This window comes from Prinia subflava, chromosome Z (genome assembly GCF_021018805.1).
Source record: "Prinia subflava isolate CZ2003 ecotype Zambia chromosome Z, Cam_Psub_1.2, whole genome shotgun sequence".
In the NCBI taxonomy this organism is placed as follows: domain Eukaryota; kingdom Metazoa; phylum Chordata; class Aves; order Passeriformes; family Cisticolidae; genus Prinia; species Prinia subflava.
In genome coordinates, this window is record NC_086283.1 from 92,766,500 (window position 1) to 92,779,527 (window position 13,028).

The window sequence follows — 13,028 nt, forward strand, 5'->3', positions numbered from 1 at the left end:
ATCTTTTGACACTTTCTGTATCAAGCTCAAATAAAAAAATCTCTGCTTTGGCAGAGAAGGTCTTCTAAGCAACATTCAATTCCCAGAACAGCCTGAAAAGATTAAATTCTCTAGAATCTAAGATTAGATTCTCTACGTTCTCTGATACAGTATGACTACTAAATCCCAGTACCACTAGTGAGATAAAAATGCAGTTCATTGCAGCCTAAGCTCTCTCCTTAAACTCTTAACTTTCACTGTTCCTAACAGCAAGAATTCAGCTATGAGCTAGTTGACTCTTGAGTGAATAATTTTACTTCAGTATGAACAGAGCACTCATTTTGACATCTGACTGGATTTTTAGATGTGTCTTTTTCTGACTGATGGGTAAGGATGGGAAGTGTGATTAAGTCTATACCACTCTATTCGCTCCATTTCAGGTTCAGGAAAGAGTTTTGATACTACAAAAATACATGCCATAAGCATATAAGCAGAAAGGAATAAACAAAGGGGAAAACTTATATTTAATGATAAGATTTAACTAATACACAAGAAAGAGATTGCAGTTGCAACTGATATCGTTGGCTTAGTACCTAGTTCTTGGCAGTGAGAAATCACATGCAGTATACCTTCACTGCTCTTTGAATGTTTTCATTTTGAAGACATCACCACTTCGTAATTAGGTATAGCCACCATAACAATGCAGAAGATTTAAATACAATATTTTTTCTAGCAAAAGCTTAAATAAAAGATTTAACATAACGGCAGAAAGAAGTAGTGAAGGAAGTAAGAGCAAAAATGCCATTCTTCAAAGTAGAATTTCCACAGAAATTTGAGATGGTATTTGAGATGCTGGCTAGTACCAAGAGGTTTTCAACCTCACAAACTAAGCACCACATATCAGGAACTGCCATTATGTGGAAGGCTTGCAGGTGCTGGGTTGTGCAATGTATCTGGATTCTTGCCCACATAAGAGACAGGTGTTTCTCATTCCCCTCATCAGAAACACCTCTCCTTCCAGCAGAGGACAACAGTCAAGAGGGAGAATAGTATCACCAACAACTGATATCAGAAGAGGATTTGGAAGGACTCCTATGAAGAAGGTATTAGCTGCCAGTAGATGCACAAGCCCCCAAGGCAACTAATTTCTATTTTCAGCTGTTTTAGACACTAAATCCAAAGACATCTGGGTAAAAAAATACTTGGTCAAGTAATTCACAGCCCACCCCTTCTTGAGCTGAATCCCACAATGCTTTCATTCATGGTGCAACTTAGGCAAAACCTGACATGTAAAAGGTTATTTGGCAATAGTGCATCAAATCCCTCTCCTGATGTGATATGAGAAATGCTCCTCAAGAACAGCACCCAGGCTGAGCCTCTCTTGAGTTACCGGCAAAAACACTGTCTGCTCCCAGCAACTTGTGATGTCTAATGAGCTCCTGTGTTTTAATGCCTGCATAAGAACCCAAATGGAATAATATGTTTTATTCTCACACTTCCAAAGAAAGTTTCCAGCCCGAGGTGTGGCCAGGATGGAACACTGCTATGACCAAAGCCCCCTCTCTTGCAGCCCTACAAACAGTGCTCCAAAGCGAGACCCTCGGAGCTCTCCTGGAGCAGTGGCTGTGACCAGCAAAGCCCCTCTGAGCGGGGCCTCTCAGAGCAGGGAACTCCAACTTTGCTGTACTCAGAGGATCCCTGAACAGTGATAACCCCGACTCCTTCAGGCTCCACCCTTCTCAAAGGCATCTGAAGTGGGCATTTCATTGCCTTCGAGGGGAATTTTTCACCTTGTACAGGCTCTTTGTGTCTGTGTGCATATCCTGTACCAAGGGCACAAGAAATGCTGCTCTCCTTGTTTCTCTAAGTACTTCAGGTTTGTATGTTAGGTCTATAAGATACTGTTGTGGTGTAGTATACCCTATATGAATTCCTTGCTAAATCATTTAACTCAGTTATAAGTTATGTGGCATGGTTTTTGGTTTATTTTGGATTGGATTCACTGACTTTGGATTTTTGCTTGCTTTTCCTCAGTGCTCCCTTAAGAGTGAACCCTGCCAACAAAACTTGTCATGCTGTCGCTTTTATACTGGACCTGTTTTTACTGATACCTTTGCTGGTGATGCTTTAAGAAATCTGAAAACATTCTTTAGTGACAGAAACTACATTGTGTCTGAAGCACAAACTAGTGACTGAGATGAGACAATAACTTCACAAAACTCCTCCCTTTCAAAACAGACCAGGCATTAGGACCACAAAATATTTTAGATGAAAACCGGTTGGAAGGATTACATTCAGTATTTTTAACTTGAAATGTGATCTACTCTCTGCCTTGTACTGTACCTCAACCCTGTTTCTGTCCAGGAATCCTTCATGTTTTCTAAGGATGTGTGATTCATACACAGAAGACTGATCTTAAAAAGATCCTGTTAACAGGACCACCAAAACCTCTAAACTAGTTTCTATTATTAGCTTTCTGGGGCAGATTCAGATATTAGATGATAGGGTCACCATATAAATACTTGAACAGAGGATTCCAGCTATACCTCTTTCTGAAGCGAATACCACATTTATGGAAAAACATGCAAAACTGAAAATACAAAAAGAAAAGGCACAAAAATCGGTTGACTCCCACAGCTAATAAGCACTTGAAAATGGATACAATCTGCTCCACCACAACATTGATAGAGGTAAGCCGGAAGTATTTCTGAGCTTGCCCACTTTCACGGAAAATCCTCTGTATTATGTCTTGGAAATCAATGGGTTCTAGTATACTAATAATGATACTAATGTTACTAATGATAACAGAAACAATGTAACTTTGACTGGTCCCAGGGCTTTTATTTTTTGTTTATCAGCTGGTCAGTACTGAATAAAGTATACAAATGTATAAGTACAAAAGTCAGCAAGTATGAAAAAGTAATTCTTTGGATTTAACTTTACAGTGACAAAGAAACACAGAGAACAGTGGAATCTCATTTCTGAAAGACCTTATTCTAACAGAACTGTACCTAAAATCCAGCAGTGACAAATCCAACAATGTCCAATTCTGTAGATGAAGTCTGTGAACGCAGTGCCTGAATGTCAATTTTATATCAGCTCATAATTTAAATTCAGCCTTCATCATCACTGCTGCTCCATGCGTCTTCATATGCTGGATTTAAATGTTGTTGAGGCAGAGACTAGAAAAAATAAAACTTCTCAGTGTTTTGCTTAATTAAAAATACTATAATCAAATAAGGACATAGTTAAATGAACTTTTTAAATGACTACACAAAGACAAACTATTCTATCTCTCATGGGTACTGGATTATTTTTAATTACTTTTGTAGACATTTTGCTGATTAGAAACATGACAAATTATGAAAAGAAATGGTACTGTATTTAATTCTGATTTCAGCATAAAATATCTGGAGGACTGACTGGAAGTATTACAAATGTTTGGTACAAAATGTAACAAATGTTACGACTGTGTTTATTGTGTGCCACTGTTTTAATTTAGGTCATAATATCCTCGGCCCATCATAACTTAGCACTACAGTGTCAGGAAGCAGTCCTGGCCTCTATCCACATCCAAGAAGTATTTCTCACCGCAGCCCCACTAGGGTCCAACTAAAGGATTTGTGTATCTATGCAGTGCACTGAATCACAATGACTTAGGGTAATTTTTTTTTCTTGTTCACTTTAATTCTGGATTCAGATTCTGGTCCTACAAGCATTCAAATGCCTATTCAAGCACTGAGATGTAGCAGGAATTGGTGGCCTGTGGACAGCAGAACAGCTTCTTACAGAGACAGGGCTCATCTACAGCATTTGCAAACTGCAGCTGTAGCTTAAGATTTCAAAACAATGGCATATATGACACACTGCCACTGTGTCAAATTTAAAGGAGCAGTTCGTATCAGAGCTAAGTAAATAATCTTGTTACTGTGAGTTCATTTCTGTTTTTCAGAATATGCAAAATATAAGTCATTCACATCAAAATTTTCATAGCAAAGATGTTAGTTTCAGGTAAACGTATTTTGGGTTTAGGGTATCAAACCTTTGGAATTACATTTTTCTTTTCTGCTTAAGCGTAGGACAGTTATGAAATACAAAAACTTACAAAAGGCAAATATTGCAACAATTATGCTTCTTATTTCCTTATCTAAAATGGAACATTGCTGAAATTTTAGAAAGTGGAATTTTCATATCCTTTTGGCCAAAACATTAATATACCCTCATTTTCCAACATTAGGTCAGTTCACCAGACTCTGATTCTGTGAATGGTTTCAGTTCCTTATAGACTTTTTCCCACTCAGGTATCCCACTGAAATATATCTTGCCCAAGAGGAAGACGAAGTATTCTACCGGAAAACAGTCTTACATATGGTCTTCCCTACAATCATCCTGAATGTCTTGTCTGGGGTAAAGAAATAAACTTATTTAGAAACTCCTTTATTATATTTTCACATAAAAAATATTTGTGTATGAAGTGTGGTACTCCTAATCTTACTGCTGGATACACAGTATATTCTTAAACAATTTAAAATACAATCTAGCATCTCTACAATTCTTCCAAAACAGGACAAATTGCAGAAAGCAGTTTGGAAGTTAAAGAAGCAGAATTTGAAAGACCCATTGTCAAATGACATGAACTACTCTTAAATAAGTAGGAAGCTAGCAGCTGGTGAAAGATCTGACTAGATTATAACAGAAAGCAATCTACTCAAAACCCTACAAGAATCAAAAGATTACACAGAAATAATAGGTGATTCTCCTCTTAATGAGGAATTATAAAAAATGTTGATGGTGAATCACATACTTCATACTGAATTTCCATACAACCTGCCCAAGTGTAACAGCTATAAAAAAAATACAGTTCAAACTCAAAAATTCACTACCTTTTCAGAAGTATCATCAGGAACATGCTCTCGTGGAGCTGGTATCCATGCAAGGATATTGCAGTCTTTGCTGCCACTATAAAGATCCTGTAAAAAAACAAGCAAAAGTTACTTTCACACAAATTTACTGAATAGTGACATAGATACCATATTGGGCAGGAAAAAAAGGTAAAGAATATTATTTAAAATAAAGGCAAATAGTCAATTTCTAATTTATATTATAATCTGGATAATTTTAGAATATATTATAGTCTGGAGTATTTTAAATACTATGCCAAAACAAAATAAATATGTTTTTACATTTTTTCCCAGATTGTTCACCAAAACACCACAACCCACATTGAAATGAACTTTATTGTTTAAATCAATTTTTCTTCTTCCCTCTCTCTTGTCTACTGAAAAGACACCTATTTTAACAGTTAGGAACCTCAAGAGACTGTTTCTGGAGAAATAATAATAATAAAAACCCCTTTAAAAAAACACATAAACCAAAAAAAGAGGAAATATTTTATTATAATTAAAAACCAGGAATGAACTCAGAAGAACCAAGAATCTAGTAACACACGTCAGAAAAAAGCGTATATATGGAACAAAGAAGTATTAAGCAAATGTAGTTTCAGTATGCCTAGGGAAGGAAAAGAACAGAGTACAGTGTGAGGCTTGTACCCTGTTGGGAAGGCATAGACCAGAAAGACCAATTTATTACTTTTAACATAAATAACTCTATTTATTATGGTAATGACTAAAGACTGAGATCCCATTGCACAATGCACCCTGCAATACATGGCAACAAACAGTCCTTACACCAAATAGCTGTAAGTCAAATATATCTTAATTTTCTTAGTAATGTACTAAAGGAAATACTTCCTTTAGTATTTCCTTTAGTATTTAGACAGGGAAAGATTTCCCTGTCACTTAGGAATGAGGAAATTTTGCTGGTAAGAAATACCAACACCATCTTTGCAGTAAATTTTGAACTATTACACCTGCATTTTCTGAAGTGCTACTTAAATGAACATGAAGATATTCTCATATGCCTTCAATATTGAATTATATTCCTGCCTATTATATGCGATGTCTGACAACACTTGAGTATTGTATTGAGTATTTAAACTGCCTGAGTAAGACATATAAAGTTTTTTTGTGATATTCAGGCTGACACTATGAAAGCCTTGCTTAAAGTATGCTGGCTTTCATACTTAAACAAGCAACTCTCTGCATTCAACTCCCTTGATTCAGTGTAAGCTCAATACATTATCACAGGTCTGTCTTTTCTGTAAGTTTCCTATATAAGTTATAAGTAATTAGAACCACAGGAATTATGTTGACATTTGGTACAAAAACTTAATGTTCAATTCCTATAAACCTTTATGTGGGTAATTTTATTCAAGCAAGCTGACATACTTTTCAAAAACTGGTCCGAGGCATGAAGCTGTTCATGTATAAAAACCACTAATGATTAGAGTTTACAATACTAAGAGAGATAACCATCCTACTTACCTTGCTTAAAAGAAGATATATTACACCAAAGTATAGAATACACCAAATTCTACTTTATTCTATCAAGAGTACCCTACTTGGGCCTTCTGTCTTTGATAGAATACAGAATATCACAAAAAACTTTAAAAGATCTTTCCATGGGGAAATATCTTATGTGCAATGTCAGAGTGACATCAGCATACTTCCATTTAATCCTTCTTACCAGTTGTCTCCCTTTCTGATCCAGGTATGTAGTTAAGACCCACCACGTTAAGCAATACTTACAATTAGCTATTACTATCTAAACTGGTGACTCACACCATAAGTCAGTCCAAAGAAGAGCTAGTGACCTCTATGAAGAATTATGATACAAGACAGACACATATATTGCACTACAAACATGTTTTATGCATGTTTATAGTACAATATGTGAAAGACTGCAAATAAAACCTGATTTAACTTTCAGTTAAACATAATACCCTACAACTGGATTTGCCAGACACTTTTGTAAACGTCACTAGCATTTCTTGAACAGTATGAGCAGCTATAGTTTAAATCAAAATTGCTTTCTGTTGCATACCTACTATTTTATGACATGTTATTCATGCATGATGATATACGCAACTTCTTTTTCTGGAAGGGAAACGTAGGTCTTGCTTGTTTACTTAAATCATTCTAAGCAGATAACATGGCACACTGGCATCCAGTGTGTTAGATCCAACTGTAAACATCATCTAAGATATTGCACAATAAAGATTTTCTCTTCCACGCCACCCCTGAAATTACTAACCTCCTATTAAATTAATGCTTCCTATTAAAGGGCCAAATTCTGCAGTTCTTATTACTCAAGCAGTCTAACATCTTATTAACTTTACTGAGACATTTATGTAAGAACAGTATAGGTAAACAATAATATAGAGGATTTTATGGCTCTGTTTCTAGGATCAGAAAAGGCATACATACACACATTAACTAAAGCTCATACCATTCTCTGAAGACAGCTCCACACCGTACCTCAAACATAAAACATATATTTCACACAAACACGCTAATTAATTTGGATAAGAACAGATAAAGACTAGTATAATTGAATTTCACATAGCTAGCTGCTTGGTTATCAGTGATCACATTTGATTATATGGTTCCAAGCAAACAGAAGACACTTCTCATCTCAAATACGTAATTGGTGCAAAGTTTAAGTTCCTTCTTAGAGCCTATTCTGGTCATGAGGTGAAACAAAGACAGCAATTAAAATACAGTTAATGAACAGAATGAACATGAGGGACAAGCAGGAATCAACATCAGGAAGAAATTCTGAACACAGTCAAAATAGTGAGAAAAATCTAAGGACCAGATTTGAGGACAGGTAGGAGACCAACCAGTGTTAAAGACAGCAGAAAAAGATTAAAAGACTGTTAACATGAAGAACACTCTTAACAATGACAGAGAATACTAGATGGAAATGGCCAAAACTACAGAAAAAGTGTAGACCTTGTTTCCCATGAACACAGTATACTGAAGTCCGATAAGTGCTAACAAGTAACAAACAAGTCACAAAGCCATCTGCTACACATTTCACCTGTGTATACATAGCTTACAGCAGAGAGACTTAAAAGAACCATGAAGTAAAACTTCTGGCTTGCTTAAGTAAATTATATTTTGATATATATTTAAAAATTCCAAAGCTTCAAGTGAGCTAATATGCCATTCAGAAAAAAAAAAAAGGAAAGAAAAAAAAAGCAGCAGAATAATATAGACAAGAATGAACTGACTTTTTTTTAATCCTAAATATGACAATGGAAAAGATTATTAAATGAATCAGTTACTATAGAGTTACAATATTGGTATATAAATATCACTCAACAGAGTTTGCAATAGAGCAGGTTTTGTTAAGCAAAATTGATTTTACTTGCAACTAGTAACAAAATACAAATGTGCAGCTGTGAATAACTTTGTGGCATGTTGATTTAATAATGCTTGAGTGAGTAAAATAGAAGAGGTGACTATAAATTTTACAAACAACACTACATTCTCAGGAAAGGAATTTTACTGGCAAAATTGTAATTTCTATTGAAATTACATGAAGGCTGATGAATGCACTTAATTGTCTCCAGATAGGATAAGATATTTGAAAGTACATGTGTGAACACAGTGAAAATAGCAGTACCACTTATTTTGGTGTTGACATTCTGGTAATGGCGCGTTGATTTGGCACGGCCTGGTTTCTGGTAGCAGGGGAGGGCCACAGGGGTAGTTTCTGTGAGAAGCTGCTAGAAGCTTCAACCATGTCCAACAGAGCCAATCTCTAACTGCTTTGAGGATGGACATGCTGCTGGCCCAATTAGAGAGGGTGGTAACCTCTCTGTTCTGACGTATTTAAGCAGAAAATCAGAACAGCCGCAGGTGGTCTTCTCGTGGGTGAGGTGCCACGGACAGCCCCATCTCGGTGCAGCCTGCAGCCCCTCTGTGCCTGCCTGGCCAGCCCTGGCAGCCCTGCAGCACAGAACCCAGGGGAAAACAATCCTCGGCACTGCGGGACGCTGCCCGAGTCCTTGAATCACTGGAACTTGTTGGCAGTGGCACCTACGAGCAGCGATTTCTCTTCTGGATAGAGAAGAGGAGGAAGCGAGGACAGTGAGGGAAAGCAGCACGGCAGCACCGAGGCCAGTGGAGAGGGAGGGGGAGGAGGTGCTCCAGGTGCTGGAGCCAAGATCGCTCTGCAGGCCACGGTGAGACCCACGGTGGAACAGGCTGGCCCCTGTAATGCACCAAGTCTGGGGGGATGCAGAGATCCGCTCGCAGCCCGTGGGGAAAGTGCTCCCGCCAGAGCGGGGGGAGGCCGGGGGGACTGGGACCCAGGGGGAGCCCGAATGGAAAGGGGCCCTGCTCCCAGAGACAGAGCCCTGCTTCCAAAGACAGAGCCCCTGCTTCCAGAGACAGAGCCCCTGCTTCCAGAGACAGAGCCCCTGCTTCCAGAGACAGAGACAGAGACAGGGCCCTGCTTCCAGAGACAGAGACAGAGACAGGGCCCTGCTTCCAGAGACAGAGACAGGGCCCTGCTCCCAGAGACAGAGACAGAGACAGGGCCCTGCTTCCAGAGACAGAGACAGGGCCCCTGCTTCCAGAGACAGAGACAGGGCCCTGCTCCCAGAGACAGAGACAGAGCCCTGCTCCCAGAGACAGAGACAGAGACAGGGCCCTGCTCCCAGAGACAGAGACAGGGCCCTGCTCCCAGAGACAGAGACAGGGCCCCTGCTTCCAGAGACAGAGACAGGGCCCTGCTCCCAGAGACAGAGACAGGGCCCTGCTTCCAGAGACAGAGACAGAGACAGGGCCCTGCTCCCAGAGACAGAGACAGGGCCCTGCTCCCAGAGCCAGAGACAGAGCCCTGCTCCCAGAGACAGAGACAGAGACAGGGCCCTGCTCCCAGAGACAGAGACAGGGCCCTGCTCCCAGAGACAGAGACAGGGCCCCTGCTTCCAGAGACAGAGACAGGGCCCTGCTCCCAGAGACAGAGACAGAGCCCTGCTCCCAGAGACAGAGACAGGGCCCTGCTTCCAGAGACAGAGACAGAGACAGGGCCCTGCTCCCAGAGACAGAGACAGAGACAGGGCCCTGCTTCCAGAGACAGAGACAGAGACAGGGCCCTGCTTCCAGAGACAGAGACAGGGCCCTGCTCCCAGAGACAGAGACAGAGCCCTGCTCCCAGAGACAGAGACAGAGACAGAGCCCTGCTCCCAGAGACAGAGACAAGGCCCTGCTCCCAGAGACAGAGACAGAGACAGGGCCCCTGCTCCCAGAGACAGAGACAGAGACAGGGCCCTGCTCCCAGAGACAGAGACAGAGACAGAGCCCTGCTCCCAGAGACAGAGACAAGGCCCTGCTCCCAGAGACAGAGACAGAGACAGAGCCCTGCTCCCAGAGACAGAGACAGAGACAGAGCCCTGCTTCCAGAGACAGAGACAGGGCCCTGCTCCCAGAGACAGAGACAGGGCCCCTGCTCCCAGAGACAGAGACAGAGACAGGGCCCTGCTTCCAGAGACAGAGACAGGGCCCTTGTTTCCAGAGACAGGGCCCTGCTTCCAAAGAGAGCAGCCTGCCTATCCTTAGGGGCTGCACCCCGTGCATGAGTGACCCTGCCACACCAGATTTTGAGAAGGCTACGTGCCCGTGGGAGGGACCCCACGGCAGGGCAGAGAAAAGCCTCCTCTCCCTGAACACACAGAGGATGGTCTCGGGTGGAACTGACCAAACCCCCAGCCCTGTCTCCCCGCACTGTCGGTGGGAAGGAGAGAAAGCTAGGGAGAAAAAGGTGTTTCAAAGGCTTGTTTTACTCCCCATTATCTTCCGCTTACTCTGTTAATAATAAATTTACTTTATACCTTTAAATTTGAACCTGTTTTGCCCTTAGAGTGTTTTTCTCCCAATCCTTATCTCAACTCCTGAGCCCTTTGTTAATTCTTTTTTTCCCTCTCCTCTGCCCAACTGTAGCAGGAGAGGGTAAACAAATGACTCTTGTGGGTGCCTGGTGTTTGGCTAGTGTCAAACCATGACATATAGCAATGTTGTTTCTCAGACCAACTCTTTAATACCAGTGAAAGCAAAGCATTTACAAAAAAAGTCACACTTCTACAGTATAGAACTGGAAACTCTGAAAATGGGTGCTTCTGAAAAAGAACCAGGAGTCACATCAGATAAGCAAATGAAGTTCTTGACACCACAAACTTCTAGAAACAGTGACTGATGTAGTCCTTATGTGCATATGCACACATGAGTGATCCTTCACCATGGATCTTAAATGCCAAGGTAGAGACAATCTATGTAAAACATGTTTTACAGAGAGACCTAATTAGCCTCACCTCTTCAGTTTATCAAATAGAAGTTATCAAAGATAACTTTATATAAACACACCAGAAGTTTTGTTGGGAAACTATTCTCTAAAAAGATAAAAAGCTTTTCAAGAATATTCTGGAATAGATATGCTTTAGCCATAATGTGAATATTGCAATTGATGTATCTCATTGACTATTCATATCAGAACTGTCTTCCAGGTCTTGCAAGGCTTATTAGCTTGGGGCCTACCATGTGTCCATAATGTGTCCATAATCTTCAGTGAAGTCTGAGTCAGTGATACAGTCTCAGGGATTCAGTCAAAGCTACTGGACCCAAAGCAGCAGCTACCAGAGTCACTTCTGTGATGCATTGCATGAGAAGTCATGAAAAGGTATCTCTAAATGCCCCTTCTGCCTCAAGTATTTCTGCCTGATACTCAGAAACAACAGGCAAGGAAGAAGGAGCTGGAACATGAAGTATGATCCTTAACACATGAGAACAACTATGTAATGGCCTGAAAATCCATACTATCATCCAGTCTGCTCTTGGCACAACACATGCCATATGAATAATCTGTTCTAAAGTATCTCACAACAAATTAACCTTTGTTATCCTTAACTCTTTTATTACAAGAGAAAAATATACCAGAGGGGGTAGGAAAAGAAAAAAAGGCAGAGAAGAAAAAAAAAAATCTGTCAGTACCACGAGTCCCTGTAATACTACGGTATTTCTCAGCTGAAATGTTCTCTGATTAATTTAAGAATCTCATGATGTTGTGAACACCTTATCCAAAGTGTAACTACAAGCATTTGAGCAAGGTCACCTTAGTAAAGTACTCGAGCGCCTTCTCAGTACTCACAGCAGTACTAATGCACTTCACATTCTTTCTTACTGTGATTAGTCTCAGGTATCTCTGAGAAAGACAACGCCTCTTCAGTTTTACAGAAAACAAAAGCTTTCACACATATGCTTTATTAATGACTACACAAGCCAAAAAATTACTGGAAGTATACTTAGAAGCTACGTATGTGAGACAAAACAAGCAGTGTAAGGAAACCTAATCCAGAACATGTCATCCCCAAAACTTGACTAAACTTTTCCTGGATGACACGTAAGCCACAGTACTCCCTCTTATGATCTTTGATTGAAGCATACACCTGAAAAGTGAATGCTTTTATAGTGCAAATGCTATGTCAATCTGCATAAATATTCTTGTTTGTCTAGAATATTTGCTTCTATTTTACTTACCTGAAAATGAGGTTGAAATACACAGCAGTTGACAGTACTATAATGACCTCTAAGCATAGTTATCAGTTCTCCTGTGAAAACTGTATAAACAGCAATGGTGCTTCCATATGGAACAAAGGCAAACTCTGGATTACAGCCACAAGAGACAGCAAATTTGAGTCCTTTCCTACTTTCATTACAGACTTTCCCATAGTTCACCTGCAAAATGAAAGATCATATAGATTACAGAGTTAGCTATTAAACCCACTGGAAATTATATGAAAAGGTTGATTTTACTTCATGTTTAATACTCAATAAAATTAATTTTGGGTTATGTAAATATCTCCTGATATTTCAAACTAGAGATGTCTATCATGAGAATTGTTTTTATGTTCAATAAAGTCTACCTTTCTTTATATCATTTGTAAGTAAGGAAAAGAAAGAAATGCCTAAAAATTAGCAATTCCACACTAAGAAATAGGATTTGCACAGATCTTCATCAAGCACCTAAACCCTCACGGAAATTAGGCATCATTCAGGAATTAACACCTGTTGTGGTTTGGGAATGGCATTTCCCAATTCAGTAGTCCTGCTATAACCACTTGCTCGCCTGCCTCAGATTCAAAG

At 40.0% G+C, this 13,028-nt stretch overlaps 1 protein-coding gene across 3 annotated transcripts in view; it reads right to left on the reverse strand.

Annotated features, from left to right (window-relative positions):
* Positions 1 to 2,795: 2,795 nt before the first annotated feature.
* Positions 2,796 to 13,028, reverse strand: part of ERCC8 (ERCC excision repair 8, CSA ubiquitin ligase complex subunit) — a 29,657-nt gene continuing 19,424 nt past the window's right edge. For all 3 annotated transcript variants that reach the window (XM_063421941.1, XM_063421940.1, XM_063421942.1), the window contains 3 exons: positions 12,423 to 12,620; positions 4,863 to 4,949; positions 2,796 to 3,161 (listed from right to left, as the gene is read on the reverse strand). In XM_063421941.1, coding sequence (XP_063278011.1) covers positions 3,093 to 3,161; positions 4,863 to 4,949; positions 12,423 to 12,620 — 354 coding nt within the window. In that variant the 3' untranslated portion in view covers positions 2,796 to 3,092. The remainder of the gene's footprint in view (positions 3,162 to 4,862; positions 4,950 to 12,422; positions 12,621 to 13,028) is intronic.